This window comes from Orbicella franksi, chromosome 12 (assembly GCF_964199315.1).
Source record: "Orbicella franksi chromosome 12, jaOrbFran1.1, whole genome shotgun sequence".
Lineage (NCBI taxonomy): Eukaryota > Metazoa > Cnidaria > Anthozoa > Scleractinia > Merulinidae > Orbicella > Orbicella franksi.
In genome coordinates this window covers 20,351,262-20,371,314 of record NC_138156.1, presented here as the reverse complement: position 1 = coordinate 20,371,314, position 20,053 = coordinate 20,351,262, and the positions used below count along the sequence as shown (strand labels likewise).

General features: G+C 44.9%; 2 protein-coding genes across 2 annotated transcripts in view; both read right to left on the bottom strand.

The window, feature by feature from the left end:
• Positions 1-20,053, bottom strand: part of LOC145462552 (plasminogen-like) — a 140,175-nt gene that overhangs the window by 5,103 nt on the left and 115,019 nt on the right. The gene's annotated exons all lie outside the window — the stretch shown is intronic.
• The window catches only part of LOC145463640 (protocadherin Fat 1-like), a 51,199-nt gene continuing 33,353 nt past the window's right edge, over positions 2,208-20,053 (bottom strand). Inside the window, 7 exon segments of the mRNA XM_081447397.1 lie at positions 2,208-3,421; positions 3,882-3,912; positions 3,914-5,329; positions 5,734-6,803; positions 7,032-7,076; positions 7,079-7,386; positions 8,530-9,395. Coding sequence (XP_081303523.1) covers positions 2,208-3,421; positions 3,882-3,912; positions 3,914-5,329; positions 5,734-6,803; positions 7,032-7,076; positions 7,079-7,386; positions 8,530-9,395 — 4,950 coding nt within the window.

Below are 20,053 nucleotides of genomic sequence, written 5' to 3'. Positions count from 1 at the left end.
TTTTATTCACTCTTTAGGTCCTCTCGACCTTGAATTTGCCTCTTAGCAGAATGCAGGACCTGAAACAAATCACAAGCGCTTAGAAGATTATTACATTGCTTACAGATGTCAATATTATTACAAATGTATTTTTCGTTTTAACATATGAATTTATTTTGAATGTAGTTACCGCATTAGTCTCACTAAATAAGAGATTGCCCTCAAGTAGTCTGATAACTCTTATGTTTTCTATTTTTTATTACATATTCTTAACCAAACTGATATGTTTCCTGTTCACAACCAATTAATGTTTCGCATAAGTTTCACAATTAGTAATGTTCAACAGTCGACACTACATTCTAAACTCTCGTACCTTTTCAGTCTTTGCGTTCATAAAAATTATTTTGCAAAAACATTACTTTCTGGTACATTCAAGCTTCATGGGAAGGTGAAAAGAATTATCATCTACTAGGAACAGCTGGAGTGTGTATAGTTTTTAAAAAATGCCAAAAAAAAAGAGTGCAATGTCCCCTACAAACCTTAACTTACATGTTTGCATGGCCCTCAACGTCTGGTAAATGAGCACAAACAATCTCTCTACCCTTTGTGCCATTCCTTGGGATACTGATAGCATCCATTTACAAGGAATCACTGCACTACCCCTGGCCTGTCTGTTTCGCTGCCACTTCATTGCTGTAGGTGTTTTTCAACAGGCTGCTGGCTCTCCAGTGATAAAACTGGGGTGCACATTCGGTGAATCCACCAAAACAGAGACCTCCAAAATTTGTTTAATTTCGTCCGCGTACTTAACGACGTCTTATTTCCTCTCTTTTCCCTTTGTTTTTTCCCCAAAAATTCGGCAAAGTGCTTCGAGCAGTCGAGTATGCTCTTCCATGTACTTAAGAGAAAGAAACTGAAATTAAACAACTGTCATAAAAATGAAGGAACGATGCATTACTCAAGCCTTGTAACAACAGCGGTTCAGGTACACTTGTAACACCTCAAATTCAAAGAGAGTTTACAAAATATCGACGTTGTTTACAACCGTGTAATTTGGCATGATGAAACCTTAACTACACTAGAACCAGTAAAAAATATACACAGCTCAATGAAAAATACGTGAATACTAGAAAATAACGCGTACACTTTACTAACCTTAATATTCGGCCACAAAATCGCGTCTACATCGTCGCTTGACACCAAAAAAACTCAATGATTAGAAGACAGTCAACGTTCTCCCACTACCAAAATGACCGCTCATTCTCCTTCTCAACGTTTGGTCGCAAAAAGTCGTGGATGACGCTGGCCAGACTCTATGCGAGACTGGAAACAACATATTTTCTTGGTCCGCATAAAAGGTCCGCCATTTTCCCTGCTAACAATAGCTTCATGACGTCATGACTGTCCTAATTTATCGGGATATTCCGGACTGACTAAGGAGTCCTTTGGACCACAACAGCTCTTCATCTTCGGTGGTTCGTGCCTTTGATGCACGGAGACGTTTACCGTAGCCCTGTTCACGGAGGAAGCGAGCTTTCCCTTCAAGCACTTTGCGACTGTTGACAAACTCTCTGTCCTTGGCAATGGAAATGATGCTGCCTGCTTCCTTTAAATGACGGTGCAGGGACGCTATCATTACCTGCAAACTGTCTGGCTCGTAGTCTGAACCATCCTTCTTTCTCACCTCGGCGAAAAACTTCTGAAGCTTCTCGTCAAGTTCCTTGGCTTCGTAGCCTACAATATCTGGACTGTATCCTTTTTCTTCCGCCCATGTTGTCTAAACAGTAACCCAGGTCTTAGTGCTTTTCTTTGTGTTCGAATTTTCTGCATTTTCCTTAAACTGTTGCAGTTCTTTCGCGTCACAATCGGGAAATCTATCCGCCATTGTTTTAAAATTGTAAAACAATAAATTTCCAGTTACCATGGAAACTGGCTGTAATTTTTACTTGCAAGTATTTCAAATTTGGCTCAAATACTACTTAGCCAATCACATTTTAGAAATTTCTCAACCTGTAGTTTTCACTAAAGCTGCCCCCGCCTTCTTTTATTTCTGCTGATCGAAAACAATTGAATTTTATTGTATGAACTAAAAAAAATATTTCTTTTGTAAACTATATCACTCATTATGTTCCAGCAACTTATGATATGATCCAAACAATCATCTAAGTTAACTAAACCAACACATTCTATTTAACTCATTCTATTCCAGACAGTTTTAAAGGATAAATTTAATTTAAAAATTTAAAAGTGAATGGGCCTCCGTTACCATGCCCATCTCGGTCGTGCGGCCGTAAGAAGATGACAGTTTTCCCCACGGGTGCATTCTCGCCTATGGACACCGTGAAGTTAGTGTTGCTAAACTCCGGCGGGTTATCATTCAAGTCGTTGATGGTCACGTGAACTTCGGTTTCAGAGGAGAGCGGCGGTACACCTTGATCTTGAGCCCGCACTGTCATGGAATACTTGGACACTGCTTCGTGGTCGATAAGCCCATCAGTAGTAATGATTCCACTCAGGGGGTCGACTTTAAACTTACCAGCCTCGTTACCCTTCACGATTGAATACTGAATGTCTCGGTTAGGACCGCTGTCCTGGTCACTGGCGAAAACTTGGAGGGCAAACGTGTCCGAAGGAGAGTTTTCGTCCACTTTAGCGGTGTACAGGTCCCATCGAAACTTGGGGGCGTGGTCATTAGCATCTGTCACTATCACCTCTAATAATGCGGTGGTAGTGAGAACAGGTGGACCGACATCGCTGGCTTGAATTGTCAGCGAATAGGTCTTCCTTGTCTCGAAATCAAGGCTGCCTTGAAGGGTAACAACTCCAGTTTTCTTGTCAATCTTGAACATATCTGAATCTGGGCCTTGGAGGATCTCGTACGAGATCTCTTCTCGTCCAGCCTCCCTGCTGATGGCGATCATAGTTGTTATGTTCGCTCCAATAGTAGCATCTTCGCTGATATTTGCCTTGAAGCTGGAGTCGTTGAACTCCGGTGGCACGTCGTTTATGTTCAAGACCTGAATCACAACGGCGCATGTACCAGATTTGGAGGGAGTCCCTGCGTCCTTAGCCTGCACAGTCAGCACATATTTCGCCTGGTCCTCTCTGTTAAGAACCTTCTTCAGAGATATTACACCGGTTTCAGATTCAATACTGAATGTATTGCCTACTCTGTTCAACAAAGAATAAGAAATCTTTCTGTTCTTTCCAATGTCGACATCATCTGCTTTAACTTGAAGCAATATTTTGTTAATTCGCGCGTCCTCGTACACAGACTTCCTGTATTCTAAGTGCGTGAAAAACGGCGCGTTGTCGTTGACGTCTTCCAGCAGGACTGTAACATAGCTTAAACACACCTGTCCTCCACGGTCTTCCGCTGACACCATGAAGTTAAACATATCTTGAGCCTCGCGGTCTAATGACGTCGCTGTTACTAGGCGTCCTACCGAGAGAATGATTGCAATAAGTAAGCTCTGCAACAGTACCTCTGTGTTTTCAGCAGTTAACTTTCAAAACACAGACGAGCGAATACCCGCTACTACTGGCTCAAGTTAATCATTGCGTTGAAAACGGATAAGCTACTCTTTTCAGATGAAGAAAGGGAAACTGGACAAGAAGTAAGATTTTAACGAAGACCAATGCGAATTACATCTATCATGTCAATCTCACACGACACGAGACAAACAAACAGCTACAAAGACTTGCAAAAGATGGAAAACGAAACGTGACAAGCTCTTTGTCAAACTTCTGTCAACTATGTATGCAATCACGCTAAGAAATGAGTTAATTCACTTAGTAAGAACAACGAAAATCAGTCAGCTATTTTATTGATACTACGAAATGTAACCTAAACTTAGGACAATGCAACGCATAACAGGACGTGGCGTGACAGCGTGACTCACCTGTTCCATTCTCAAAAGTGAAGACTCATCTCATCATGACCATATACGGAGTATCTCACCTTCCCATCATCGTCAGCGTCTGGATCAGTAGCCTCGACTACAGACACTTCTGTACCAGGCGCCACGTCCTCGCTAAGATGAACAATGGTGATGGACTGGGTACAAACTGGAGGATTATCATTAGCATCTAGCACTGTGATGTTCAAAGTGGCGAAGCTGGTGTAAAGACCATCAGACGCACTCACGTTCAGTTTATACGACGATACAGTCTCGCGGGCTAGCGAAGAGTGCACAAAAACTTTGCCCGTCTTCTGCTCGATTCCAAACTTAGTTTGAGGATCACCAGACATGATAAAGTAGTATATGTCCGAGTTCAAGTCTTGATCCTTAGCCAAGAGTGTGCCAACTTCTTGTCCAATCAAAGCGTCTTCACGAACGAAAAACTGAGAGAATTCCTGAGAAAACTTCGGTGGAGAATCGTTCACATCCAGCACGGTTACATGTACAGCGGTATGACCCGACATCTAAATGACCTCGCCTCTATCAGTGGCGCCGACGCTCAGGACAAGGAAGTCCGAGAGTTCGCGATTGAGTGGCGCCGCTGTTGTAATCCAGCCAGTTTGCTTGTCAATAGAAAAGAACATGGATTCTCTCTTGTTAATGTGCGTGAAATCGTACAGAATCTGCCCATTGTTTGCGTCGTCTAAATCCTCGGCAAACACTCTCAGAACCTTGGATCCAACCTTGATGTTCTCTAGTAAACTAACCCGGTATGGATTGGCCACGAAGTGTGGTTTGTTGTCATTGACATCCGTCACTGATACGATAACTACAGTGCGTGCGACTTGAGAGATAGCAGAAGCATTGGCCTCGATTACAAGAACGTATCTCTTCAAAGTCTCGTAATTTAAAGAAGATTTCAGTGTGATCTGACCGCTAGCGTCAATACTGAACTTCTCTCCTCGCGACGAGGGTGAATTTCCAGGAATAATCGTTAAACCGACGTGTGGACGATCTCTTCCTGGAAACGAGGTGCGCACAGTTGCAACCGCAGAGTTGACGTTCGCGACTTCAGGTACACTGACTCGATACTCCGACTTTTCAAACTGCAAAATCTTGGCGTTTTCACTTAGAACGTTCACAGATACAGACACCATGTTCCGTAGCTGCGGATAGCCGCCGTCCTTGACCAGGACATGAAACATGTAGGTCTTCTCTTCAGGCTGCTGAGCTATTTTTATTAACCCTGAGTCTGCCTCGATTTCAAACACCGGTGGAGTCTGGTGACCAAGAATGACGTAAGTCAGGACACTGTAACTTCCGGAGTCCGCATCGTTCGCTGACGTCATCAGGATAGCACTGCCGACTGGGGTTGGACGCTGAACGGTTACCTCGTATCGCGGGAGCTCAAACTTTGGTTGGTTGTCGTTCTCATCTAAGATTTGAACCTGTTGACAAAGTGAGAGACGCTTTGATTAACAACTTAGCGATAACGACATGCTTTGCGCAACTTTCAGTTGCAAAGTAATTTTTTTGGAAATGCCCTTCGATGCGCATCTTGAAAAGTTTAGCCTAAATTTCATCATGTCAATCTTCTCCATCTTTCACCATCCTTGTTCCTTTATGGTTTGTTATTATCTCTTCAGTGATTTTCTATCTTAGGAAACTATTATTTTCAGGTTTCCTTCAATTTAAAGGTTATGGTTGTACGCGGCCAATATAACTGAAAATAACGTGACTGGGCTCCTTAAGACAAAAACAAACTGAGCGTAAGAAAGAATTCAAGGATTTATAAGTGGTTTCAGAAAAAGAATTATGAGGCAAGCAGTATAGCATAAAAAGTATAGTATACCTCCACTGTACAGAATGCAAACCTTCCACCTCCATCAGTGGCCCGGATAGGTACAGAAGTAAATGCATGGGACGAGTTTTCGCGATCAAAGGTGAGCCTGCTGTATATCCTCCCTGTGTCAGCGTCGACACTCAACTTTTCCATGGCCTCGAGATCGTCAACAGAATAACGTACACGCGCGAAGTTACCCGAGTCTTTGTCAGTAGCAGTAACCATGGTGACAAACGTGCCAGGAGGGTAATTCTCGTAGAAATTCACAGTGTATATTTCTTGGTCAAACAGTGGGCTGTGATCGTTGGTGTCTCTGATCACGACCCGAACGCTGGTCTGTGCAATCGATTTGCCATCGGTGACTTCAATACCAAGGTCATAAACCTTGCCTCGTTCAATGCCAGCTTGTCTGGAGATGGTCAGAACGCCTGATCTGGGATCCAAGTCAAAGTATTCCTTACCTTGTCCAGAGCTAATCGAATAACGCAATTTTCTGACGTCCTTTTCATCTGGGTCAGTGGCTACGACACGCGTGACGAAGAACCCAGGCCCTGCACTGCCAGATATGGACGTGGCGTAGCTTTCTTGTTGGAACTGGGGCGGATTATCATTAGCGTCTACGACCACAATGCGCACGCGTGCCTCGCCAGTCATCGGTGGACTCCCACCATCGGTCACGATGACTTTCAGTTCATCAACAACATTTGCCTCGTAATCCAGTTCCTTCGCAACTGAAATCTCACTTTTTTCTTGACTGATAATGAAGAACTCGCTAGTTTTGCTGTTGTTGTTGTAGTTTGTGTTCAAGTTCTCCAGTCGGTACGTCAACGCCTTGTTAACTCCCCAGTCTCCATCAAAAGCGCTTACGGAGATGACCGACGTGCCAACTGGCGCAGCTTCCGAGATCATCGCCAGGTAAAGTGATTGGTTGAATACTGGCGCAATATCATTGACATCTGTGACATCAATATCGACGTATATTTCTTCGTATGATGTCGTTTTTGCGTCAGTTGCGCGGACAAGAAGTTGGTAGCTAGTTCGAGTCTCGTAGTCAAGACGAGATTCCACTGTCAGGACCCCTGGTATCATTTATAAAAAAAATTAGAACGTTAGAAAATATTACATGATATGATGGGCTGTTAACCAGGAAAAAACACTCCTGTGCATTCTCTGTTCTTCATTGCCGCGTTGCCGTAGATTACATGTTTTTGGTTTCAAGTTTAACTTGCTGATAATGTTTATGCGAGCCATATTCGTCTCACTAACAGCTTAAGTTTAGGTTTTAGGCCAGTCATCAGAGCATTTACCTGTTTTCAAATCAATGGCGAACTGATTCAGAGGATCCCCCGCACGATTGTATAAAAGATGTCAGCGCCTCCCGGACTCCTGGCTTGTACTCGACTGACTTCCTGTCCAACTTTGATATCCTCCCTGAGTACTCTTTCGTACGACAACTGGTCAAATATCGGCGTCTCTTTATCCACCACTTTGATCTTCACGGTTGCTTTAGTGCTCAACCGCACCAGGCCTTTATCGTGCGCTTCAATTTCAAGGGTAAAGACCTTGGGAACGACTACGTGATCCAACAGTCTCGCAACTCTGATTTTTCCGGTGGTATGTTCCAATCTGAAGAGCCCGTCACCACCCGCCTTGAGTAAATATCTGGACGAGAGAAGAAAACACAAAGCAAATAAGTATGATAGCAAACGAAATGCGTACTGTTTGTTCAAAATCTTCTTTAGAGAAATCAGATATGGGCTAAGAAGCAAAATGTATCAATAGTCGAAAGTTTCAAAAACATAGTACATGTAGATGCTAAAATATCACACAAAAAAATCAAAGTAATATTGGCTGGATATTTTTCAAAGTTCGTGTTTTTAGTGCAACGTTAGCCGTAATCGAGGGTTTAAGCAAATATCTTTTTTTTCCTTGCTCTCCTTAATATTACGTACTGTAGTGTAGTTGTAATGTTAGTATTGTAAGCAATGTTTAGGATTGTAAGCAATGCTATCTTGTAAGTAATGTTTAGTATTGTAAGCAATGTTTGATGTTGTAAGTAACGTTAGTATTGTAAGTTTTGACAGCATTGTAAGTAGAGTTAGTATTGTAAGCAATGTCACTATTGTAAGTAGTATAAGTATTGAAAGCAATGTTCGTATCGTAAGAAATGTAAGTACTGTCAATAATGTTAGTACTGTAAGTAACGTTAGTATCCATAATAATGTGCGTATTCAAATAAATTTTTCCCAAAAAAGACAATTATCTTCGACTCGCTCAATTGCTGGCGTAATGGCATGTAAAGATATGGGGTAGTTGTTGGGCCCGAAATTCGTCGTAACCATATTCACATAGACCCGTACAAAACACATAAGCATCGAATCAGAGCACGTTAATAATTAAGAAATAGAAAACACGTACCGTGTTTCTATCGAGTTTTAGAATAAATCAACTAGCGTTCTATCACAAATGCCGTTCTCTGATTGGCTATTCTGTGATAGATAGTGAGTAGCGTAGCAGTGTGTCCTTTTTAACAAAATGACGGCCGCTTCTTGGCGTTTTCGAATTGTCTGCGAAGGGGATTTCGATAAAGATTCGAACGACTACTAGATTTATATTAAAGTAATTAGATTATTCGCTCTCGATTCTATGCGTGATAGTTGACTCAGACTGCGTCCTCGTCAACTATCGCGCGATAAAAATCTCGAGCTCATAATCAAATTATTAAATAGAAACACAATTTTGTAGCCAATCAGCGCGCGTATTTTCTTTGGGCTAGTTTCTAAACACTTCTACTAAATCACATACTTAATTTCGCCATTGTTGCCGATGTCACTATCGTGTGCCTCGACCTTTCTGACAGTGGCCCCGACATCTACCCTGTTCTTCACGACGAAGAAGTAGGACTCCTTGGTGAACTTCGGCGCATTGTCATTGACGTCATCAACTTCTACAAGAAGCACGCTCTGAGCAACTCTCGACGTCGGTTTTCCACCGTCCCGAGCTTGTACGACGATTTCATATCGATCTACAGTCTCGCGGTCAAATTCTCTGCCAGACAAGGTAGACACAATACCCGTGCTTTCGGAAATGACGAAGAAATCTGACGGGGTAACGATTGAGTAGGTAATGGTCTCGCCGATTGAATAACCGACTGCACGAACTTCAGCGATGTCGCTTGCTGAGCTGAGTCCTTCCAGAACAGAGGTGTTGTATCTGGCCTGACTGAACTTCAAGTCGCTGACAGGCAGAGGCTTGCAGTCGATGTCGACGGTGGCTTGATCTGTGAAGTTCCCGTCGGAAACAGAAACCGTAAGGTAATATACGGCTTCATGTAGGAGAGACGCGTTTTTCACGGTTATAACACCAAGTGTTGGAGAAATATCGAAGATCTGAGACAGAGGTGCGGAGACAGACTGTGTAACAATAGAATAAATTAGATTTGTGAGAGACAAGGTATCTCCATCAGTCGCGCTGACTCTGATGACCTCAGTGCCCGGGAAACTTGGTAAGTACAAAATCGCGGAAAAGACAGGATAGACGAACGCAGGCGGGAAGTCGTTCACGTCCTCTACAAAGACTTCAACATCAGTGAAAGCAACAAGACTCCATACTCCATCGTCAGAAACTTTGACTTTGAACTTGTAGAAGGATGTTGATTCGAAATCCAACGCCTGCAAATTAAGAAAAGAAAACAATATGGATGTTTAATAACGGTCATGTCAACTAAAAACGCAGTGGCTGTACAATAAATTCTGCAACTGCCCATAAGGAATGCAGTAAAAAACAAACACGTATAAGAACCTAGGTTTTTTCAACCTCCATAGGTTCTTGTATAAATGACATTTACTGTGAAAGTAAGCTACCAAGGTTTTTAATCAGGTTCTTAATTTTTGTTTAAAACAACCAATGGTACAGCATTGTGGTCTTTATAACATTGCCAGTGTTCTGGCTAGTGTTAACCGGAAATATAAGGCCTCTTCTTTACGGGCAAGTTTCGTGTCCCGTAAAGATGCGTAGTAAATGCGGAGAATGCGTAACGGATATTAAATGTCCGTAAAAGATAAGGATCTAGATGGATATAATTTATCACTTCCTATTTAGAGAAATACTCAAAGAAGTGAAATAACCATGTCTTATCCATCTGCAGTAGAAATACCGAGTTATTTTGACCTTTTCGCTCTACACACTTAACGCATCTTTAACATTCTTTACGCATCTTTACACACTGTTCTTAACGGACCTTTAACTTTCTTCACGCCAATCGATCTTTACGCGCCTTTATGGTATGTGTAAAGGTATCAAAAACATATCTTTACGGCTCTTTTCGGAACACATTTTAGGTATCAGTGTTTTTTTTTTACGCATCTTCGCAACGAAACTGTTGTAAGGGAGGATGATCATCGTTTGTTGGTTGCAGCTTCTACTGATATCACCGTTCTCAAAATTTTAAAAACGTGAAGACGTTGTATACCGATTGACGAGTCAAGTGAAGCCGTCGACTTCGAGTAGTCTCTCTTTTCCTCGAAAATCCGCGGGGAAGAACGTAAAACGAGTAAGCGTCCGATTGTGACTGTGAGCGTGACGTGCGAGCAGCGACTTAGTTGTTTTGCGTTCTTCCCACGGATTTTAAGAGAGACTGCTCACAGTCTAGTGGAGCTGTAGGTACGAATCAGCGGTTTTCCACATTAGGTACCAGGTTTTCTCGGTTTTCGCGCCATTTCTATTTTGGCGTGCGTTTCTCAAAAGACCCGAAAACTCCACGGTTCCAAAAACGGACCCGTAAAGCTTCCGAAAAATCTTTCGGGTGTTTCTCAAAGCGCCGGAAAAATTTCGAGCCCGTGAAATACGTCATTTTCCCCCGTAAACGTTACGGGTACTCACTACCTCCTGAAAAGCGTTTTCGGGTTTGTTTTCTTGTACTTAGTTAATAAAATGACGTCCGCTAGCTGACATACTTTTTAGGGCAAAATAAACGGCCAAGGCCTTACATAAAAAGAGAGAGAGTTGAGGAAGTGAGAGAGAACAACGTCGTAATGAAATACGGATTTTACTTAGGCGAAATTCAATGGCTAATAGCATTTAAAAGACAAGTTTCAAAACATTATCGAGCGCGACGCGAAAGCCAGAGGAATTTTCATACTTGTCAAGCTGTATGAAGTGAATTCGATTTTTTCTGCCGTAAGTTCCCTACAAAAACCACCCAAATTCGTTCCACAGTTCAGCAAAACAAAGTCTTATAAAGTGCTTAATGACTGAGATAAAGAACTGCGGAATTCAGCCGAAAAAGAACATTTACAAACCACTCGTCAACCAAACATTCAAGATCTAAAAACAACGAGAACACGCCATTCAGCATTCAGCGCGTTCTTCGCAAATATTACAAGCTAGAAACAAACAGACTCCAAACACCTGCATTTAATACTTACTTCAAACTTTCCTTACATTCTTAATACCCTTTAGCGGTCAATCAAAGTACAGAAAACGGTGTTGGAATTGTACAAACGAAAGCAATAGCCAAAAATTGCCCGTAATTCGACGAAAGAAGGTTTGATTTGTAGCGTACGTGAGGAACCCAACTCAGTGCAGCGGTGACAATTTAGGTTCTTATACCAATCACTATCAAGCTCGTGCTACAAACCCGAAAAAGCTGGAAGCCCTTCCCATAATGCATTGCGAACGGACTATATTATCAACTGTCGCTTGTCACGTGACCTACAATTTGTCAGTGGCGTTCATGGCGTCCGCATTGGAGAGTCGATCATTTCTTGAATGTTAGTCAATAAAGTAATGCGCTTTTGGCCGTGTGTTGTGCTGTAAAGTACAGGAGATCTTTTTCAAAATCCGCAAGTTGACTAGCAATAAATTACCCGTCGTAAAGATGAGATTTTATTTGTTGTTGCGAGATTGATTCGCACTGGAGTTCTGTCGTTTCGCCTTCGTTCCGCTGGAATTTTTCGCTAAATTCAAGCCGCCAACGTTCCTTTTTGTCCGTTCGCCAACGGATTGGTTTAATTTAGTTCGCCAATGTCTTTTTCTGTTTCTCTACATCTCATAAAATAGAGTAGGATCCTCGAAATCGCCAAGTAGTAAAAACAAATTGGTGGTCTTTTATAAGCTAAGTCTTACTTACGAGTGTAAGTTTGATATAATCTTTTTTAATATTTCATATTTGTTTACGTTCATGTTAAACTAAGCTGAATTCATTAAAGTTATTTTTCACGCGAGATATGTGGGAGGTTAGTTTCTTGAAACAGATTTTGCGTGAGTGTTGACCAGTGCGAGTGTAGGTTTTCTTTCTAAAAGCTGGTAAGTTTCATGAAAATATCAATTTATTTGCCATTAATATTTCTTCCTGGCTCTGTAGTAAAATGATATTTGCTGTTATTGTGTTAATGTAAGGAAGTTCTAATAAATTGATTTATACTGCATTGATATACGAAAGAACAAACACGCTATAAATTATCAAACTGCACTCTAGTCCTTCAGAATTATTTTACTGATTGCACTTTTACATTTTTTCATTTATACATTATAATTAAATAATAAATGCTCCGAACAAATATAGTTATTCTTGTTATATGTACCAAACTAGGTATCTGGGCTTGTGGCTGCCATAAAACAGTGACCCTTTCTCCAAAAGGGCAAGTAGTATATAAGGTAGTCGACAAATACCGTTTTGTAGCATAGGCCTTTGTTTTCCCGTTTTAACCCTTCCAAGCTTAACTCCCTCACAGGTATCGGGAGTTAAGCTTGGGAGGGTTAAAACGGGAAAAAAAGGCCTATGCTACAAAATAGTATTTGTCGACTACCCTATATACTACTTACAACAAAGGGAGGGGCGCAATTGGAAACAAGCGAGCCAGCTGTTATACCGCCAGAGCCGCGATGTCTCGAGCGACAAACAAGTGCGCGTGGCTGATGCGGGGCCGGAAAGAGAGCTGCGAACTTTCCGAGGCCATTCAAAACCTCCCTCCAGAGCTTCGTGAGATAATTTACAAGAAGTATCTCGCGATAAAAAGGAGGCAAAGAAAGGAAATGGGTTGGGATGAGGTGCATTACGAGATTTATAGGAGCGCATTTTTTTTTTTTTCGACAACCAATTTTTCGACAACCATTTTTTGGAGAAAGGACACATCTTTTGGTTGCAAAACGGATGCAGGTATTTGGGGAGACAAATTTTCGGTTGTCGAAAGTGCGCCCAATTAGACAATAGATACAAAAACAGAACAAACATGGTTTTGCAACAAAAACTCGTGGATTTCGACAACGCAACAATAGTTCTCAACCTTGCCAATGTTGTAGCTCTATTTTTGCCAAGAGCCAAATACGCAGCAGAAGCAGTCGAAGACGACGATGCAGCAGCAGCCAAAGGCCCAGCAAATACAGCGACAAAACAAACCTTCGAAAGCGAAGACGCAGCAGCAGACGAAGACGCAGCAAATACAGCGAAAAAAAAACAAACCTTCGAAAGCGAAGAAGATGCAGCAGCAGACGAAGACACAGCAAAACAAACCTTCGAAAGCAGAGATGCAGCAGCAGACGAAGACGCAGCAAATACAGCGACAAAACAAACCTTCGAAAGCGCAGATGCAGCAGCGGCAGACGAAGACACAGCAAAACAAACCTTCGGAAGCGCAGACGCAGCAAATACAGCGACAAAACAAACCTTCGGAAGCGCAGACACAGCAGACACAGTAGCAGACGAAGACGTAGCAAAACAAACCTTCGGAAGCGCAGACACAGCAAATACAGCGACAAAACAAACCTTCCGAAGAATGGACCTCCGGTGCGAAAAATCCGTTGCAACGCACCTTCTTCTGGAAAACGCGTACGAAAGCAACCTATTGTCAGACATTTCCAAGGTAGACTATCTGGCCGGGAACCTCGGTTGCACGAATTTGCGCCCGTTGGAGGGTCTCCCGGCGTTCGTAGACGATATATTCGTATTTGGCTACCTTTCTCGAGAGGAGTGTGTCTTCCAGAAAGGAAAACTCTCTTGCACGAGTGGGGAGAAGGGGGCGGCAAAACTAGTAGTGGCAAGTATCGGGAATGCTTTGGAAAGAGCCCTGGGGAAACGAGGCTACATGCAGACGGCCCTTGTGCACACGGTCGCGGCTGGAGACGCGAGAAGCAGCACAATTCAAGCAACAATTGCGAAAATCGAGAGAGACACGCTCCACAAGGCGAACAGAAAATGGAAAGAAATCCACCCGCAAAAAGAGATTGCCGGGTATTTCGTGGCGAAATGCGATGTTTCCGAAGTCCCTCTGGAGGAGATGCACAGCGGTCTACATGTTTTCGAAAAATGCCTGGAGGGCTATGGCTACGGAATCTACAGCATCGACTACAAACAGGATTTTTCTGGAGTTCTGGACCGCAAAGCGCTTGTGGGCAACCTTGGTTTTCGAAAGGCGGGGGATTTCTGCACGGCAATCGACGAAAAAGAGCCGACAATTCTAGAAAACACAAACACGGTCGAGGAGCACGTCTGCACCTGGATATCCACAACCGCGGAAGGGCGCACAGCCCGCACAAAAATATACAACAAAGTCGTGTCGAATTTCGAGGCAGAAGAAATCCGCGAACCTGTTGGCGGCCATCTGGCAGACTACGCTGACTGCCCCAACCCACACCTCCGCCAAACCTTCCTACACCCGGACGTGCAAGCCCGAGGGTGCACGCGCATCGAAGTCTCTCTGTACGCATGCCCGCAAAACGAACTTTCGAGCGAGAAAGCCACAGACCACATCGAGAAAGTCTTGGAGCAAGTTTCCACCGAAGACGAGGAGGACGGCCTCTTCGTGGTCCAACCCCCCAACAAACAGTGGCAAAACCTCGCCGAAAGCCTGGATCGGTGTCTGGTTCTCGCAGACAGACCGCAAGGACATATTTTTGTTGGCTGTTACACGCACGCAGGGACAGGAAGAATTTCGGGAATCCACGTACACCCCACACCAGCGAAAGTGCGAGACGAAGTAAAGTGGGAAAAAGCTATCTTGTGGGCAGCGGGGGACTTCGGCTTCCGGAATTGTCCAATTTTTCGGGTAGACATCCTAGCCGCAGACGAAGAAGGGGTGGAGCTAGGCCCGCTCCGTTGCTACACGAAAGACGAAAACGCTCGCACAATTCTCGCCGCGAGCAAAAAACCAACACAGCTCCACCCAAACGGGGGCGACCCGTCGGCGCTTCTACCGCCAACAGGCAAAATTGTGTCAGAACGGCGGGACAAAAAATGCCACGCAATCGGCAACGATTCTTCGAAATACAAGCTCCAAGAAATACAAGAAATCGCAGAACAGCGCAAAATATCCGCACTTTCGACAAGAAACAGAGAAAAAGCTCTTGCAGAGCTTCGGTACGCCAGCACAGTCGAGGAGTGGAAACGAGTGAATTGGTAAAGAGGAGAAAAACAGCGGAAATAAGAGGAGGAAGCGACAAAGGCTCGAGAAGCGAAAATTGCCAACCTGCGAAAGTACGCCGAGGCGAAGAAAAAAATCGAAGCAAAAAGCTGGGAGATTCGTGCAACAGTGATTGGCACTCTGTGTGGGGGGACAAAAAAAGTTGCGGAATTTCCAGCAGGCAGAAAATGGGATGTCCTAGGTTTTCGAGGCAAAGAAGACAAAGTCCGGGTTGTATTGCGGCATGGAAAAGAAGCGGCAGTTGCTGTTTGGGCAACAAAAGGTTTGCGAAAAATCCTTCTAGAGTGTGTGGACCGCTTCCGTTCGGACGAGAAAGACAACTTGGGTCGGCAGCTTTTCTGGCTAGAGTCTTCCTCTGGTTTCGAAAAACTTGGAGGGTTGGAGTTGCGCATCGAGCCTTCGAGAAGTTTCCAAAACTGGGAAGGAAAAACCATCGTGTGGAACCCCATCCAAGTGGTATCCGCGCCAGACAGCGGGAGACTTGCATTCTTGCGGGATCTTGGATCCAAATGCGAGGAGTACGAAGCCCTTCGAGGGGAATTGGCCAAAAACTGTCTGCAGAAAATTTCCGCACCGGGAAACAAAACGACGAAAAAAACAACAGACTTGCCGGAAGGGGAGTACATATGCAAACGTTTCGCTACTACAACCTTTCGAAACGCCTCGCGGACAATTCTGTTCTTGCTCCCGCTCGGAGAAGATGGGGAACAGGCAACAGACGAAGAAACTCCAACACATGGAGTCTTTCTGGAAAAAGAGATAGCGGCGATGGGCGGCATCGAAGCGCTAGAAAAAAGAAAAACCCCATTGCGTTGCTTGCTTGGCGAGGAGAAGACAACACCGAGCAAGAGAAAGTGCCGCAGAGTTGCCCTAGCGTAGCCTTCTACACGGGAACAATAGTTCCACCTTCGAAGCAGAAAACAAAGTCTCCATCGCAAGCAACAACAAAGAGTTCTCCAAGATTCCAGTCCAACCATTTTTTCGCTGTCTCCGAGTCGATATGGCCTACAATGTGCGCCGATTTGTTTTCCAACGAAGAGACAAACTCGCAAAGAGCGGACCAATCCTTCCAGCAAACCTTTTTTTCTTCCAGTTGCTGGTATTTTTTCTCGCATGCACGGAATTGTTCGAATCGGAAACGTGGAAGCTGCCCTTCTTTTCGAACAAGCAGAATTCCAAATGGAAACAACTGGTGTCTTGTTTGTGCAGCAATTCCCCCGAGTTTTTTTCTTTGCATTTGATCAGTATTTGCACAGTATTTTCTTATCATTGCACAACATTTGTATAGTAGAAGGGGAATTACTGCACAAACAAGACACCAGTTGTTTCCGTTTGGGATTCTGCACATACTGCTATATTTGCAAACATGCCTCCTGCAAAAAAGCTTTCTGCCGAAGAAATTCGAGAAATCGTTGCCGCGCGGGGAAAGGAGTCGCCCGCATCGATCCGGGAGCGCTTCGGGATTAGCACAACAAAGCTATACAGAATTTGCAAAGAAGCCGCTGCAATCGAACCGAAACAAGTCGCTGCAATCGAACCGAAACAAGCTGCCGAAACAAAAACAGAGCAAACTAGCGAGCTTTGGTACCAGATCTTGGACAATGTGCACGACTTGCAAAAAAATATGGATCTTTTGTTGGGGTTGCAAGAAAGGCATTTAGAAGATGTGGAAGACATCGGTGCAGATTTGCGTGGGTTGGAAGTGGGAGTGGAAGAAACGAAAGATGGAATCCTGCAGAGCATAGAGAAAAATAGCAACGCTGTGCGCGAAAAAACCGATAGAATTGTTGGTGCAGCCAATGCGACAATATCTCCTGTTTTCGGTGTTGTGGAAGCGGTTGGACTTGTTTTGGGGCTTGGTGGTGTTGCCCTTCTTCTGTGGCTATGCGGATCTCGAGAACTGGAAGAGTGGAAGGCTGCACAGAGCGACATGCCACCCGAAAAGTACCTTCCACCAGAAAAAGAGCCGTTGGCTCTGCACAAAGGAATTCGTGCAATGGCGTAGAATAGAAGGTGTCGCAGCGCTTGGAGAGAAGCAACACAAGTATATACACAATGGAACTTGTTCGAAAAGAAGGGCAGCTTCCACGTTTCCGATTCGAACAATTCCGTGCATGCGAGAAAAAATACCAGCAACTGGAAGAAAAAAAGGTTTGCTGGAAGGATTGGTCCGCTCTTTGCGAGTTTGTCTCTTCGTTGGAAAACAAATCGGCGCACATTGTAGGCCATATCGACTCGGAGACAGCGAAAAAATGGTTGGACTGGAATCTTGGAGAACTCTTTGTTGTTGCTTGCGATGGAGACTTTGTTTTCTGCTTCGAAGGTGGAACTATTGTTCCCGTGTAGAAGGCTACGCTAGGGCAACTCTGCGGCACTTTCTCTTGCTCGGTGTTGTCTTCTCCTCGCCAAGCAAGCAACGCAATGGGGTTTTTCTTTTTCCTAGCGCTTCGATGCCGCCCATCGCCGCTATCTCTTTTTCCAGAAAGACTCCATGTGTTGGAGTTTCTTCGTCTGTTGCCTGTTCCCCATCTTCTCCGAGCGGGAGCAAGAACAGAATTGTCCGCGAGGCGTTTCGAAAGGTTGTAGTAGCGAAACGTTTGCATATGTACTCCCCTTCCGGCAAGTCTATTGTTTTTTTCGTCGTTTTGTTTCCCGGTGCGGAAATTTTCTGCAGACAGTTTTTGGCCAATTCCCCACGAAGGGCTTCGTACTCCTCGAATTTGGATCCTAGATCCCGCAAGAATGCAAGTCTCCCGCTGTCTGGCGCGGATACCACTTGGATGGGGTTCCACACGATGGTTTTTCCTTCCCAGTTTTGGAAACTTCTCGAAGGCTCGATGTGCAACTCCAACCCTCCAAGTTTTTCGAAACCAGAGGAAGACTCTAGCCAGAAAAGCTGCCGACCCAAGTTGTCTTTTTCGTCCGAACGGAAGCGGTCCACACACTCTAGAAGGATTTTTCGCAAACCTTTTGTTGCCCAAACAGCAACTGCCGCTTCTTTTCCATGCCGCAATACAACCCGGACTTTGTCTTCTTTGCCTCGAAAACCTAGGACATCCCATTTTCTGCCTGCTGGAAATTCCGCAACTTTTTTTGTCCCCCCACACAGAGTGCCAATCACTGTTGCACGAATCTCCCAGCTTTTTGCTTCGATTTTTTTCTTCGCCTCGGCGTACTTTCGCAGGTTGGCAATTTTCGCTTCTCGAGCCTTTGTCGCTTCCTCCTCTTATTTCCGCTGTTTTTCTCCTCTTTACCAATTCACTCGTTTCCACTCCTCGACTGTGCTGGCGTACCGAAGCTCTGCAAGAGCTTTTTCTCTGTTTCTTGTCGAAAGTGCGGATATTTTGCGCTGTTCTGCGATTTCTTGTATTTCTTGGAGCTTGTATTTCGAAGAATCGTTGCCGATTGCGTGGCATTTTTTGTCCCGCCGTTCTGACACAATTTTGCCTGTTGGCGGTAGAAGCGCCGACGGGTCGCCCCCGTTTGGGTGGAGCTGTGTTGGTTTTTTGCTCGCGGCGAGAATTGTGCGAGCGTTTTCGTCTTTCGTGTAGCAACGGAGCGGGCCTAGCTCCACCCCTTCTTCGTCTGCGGCTAGGATGTCTACCCGAAAAATTGGACAATTCCGGAAGCCGAAGTCCCCCGCTGCCCACAAGATAGCTTTTTCCCACTTTACTTCGTCTCGCACTTTCGCTGGTGTGGGGTGTACGTGGATTCCCGAAATTCTTCCTGTCCCTGCGTGCGTGTAACAGCCAACAAAAATATGTCCTTGCGGTCTGTCTGCGAGAACCAGACACCGATCCAGGCTTTCGGCGAGGTTTTGCCACTGTTTGTTGGGGGGTTGGACCACGAAGAGGCCGTCCTCCTCGTCTTCGGTGGAAACTTGCTCCAAGACTTTCTCGATGTGGTCTGTGGCTTTCTCGCTCGAAAGTTCGTTTTGCGGGCATGCGTACAGAGAGACTTCGATGCGCGTGCACCCTCGGGCTTGCACGTCCGGGTGTAGGAAGGTTTGGCGGAGGTGTGGGTTGGGGCAGTCAGCGTAGTCTGCCAGATGGCCGCCAACAGGTTCGCGGATTTCTTCTGCCTCGAAATTCGACACGACTTTGTTGTATATTTTTGTGCGGGCTGTGCGCCCTTCCGCGGTTGTGGATATCCAGGTGCAGACGTGCTCCTCGACCGTGTTTGTGTTTTCTAGAATTGTCGGCTCTTTTTCGTCGATTGCCGTGCAGAAATCCCCCGCCTTTCGAAAACCAAGGTTGCCCACAAGCGCTTTGCGGTCCAGAACTCCAGAAAAATCCTGTTTGTAGTCGATGCTGTAGATTCCGTAGCCATAGCCCTCCAGGCATTTTTCGAAAACATGTAGACCGCTGTGCATCTCCTCCAGAGGGACTTCGGAAACATCGCATTTCGCCACGAAATACCCGGCAATCTCTTTTTGCGGGTGGATTTCTTTCCATTTTCTGTTCGCCTTGTGGAGCGTGTCTCTCTCGATTTTCGCAATTGTTGCTTGAATTGTGCTGCTTCTCGCGTCTCCAGCCGCGACCGTGTGCACAAGGGCCGTCTGCATGTAGCCTCGTTTCCCCAGGGCTCTTTCCAAAGCATTCCCGATACTTGCCACTACTAGTTTTGCCGCCCCCTTCTCCCCACTCGTGCAAGAGAGTTTTCCTTTCTGGAAGACACACTCCTCTCGAGAAAGGTAGCCAAATACGAATATATCGTCTACGAACGCCGGGAGACCCTCCAACGGGCGCAAATTCGTGCAACCGAGGTTCCCGGCCAGATAGTCTACCTTGGAAATGTCTGACAATAGGTTGCTTTCGTACGCGTTTTCCAGAAGAAGGTGCGTTGCAACGGATTTTTCGCACCGGAGGCCCATGCTTCGGAAGGTTTGTTTTGTCGCTGTATTTGCTGCG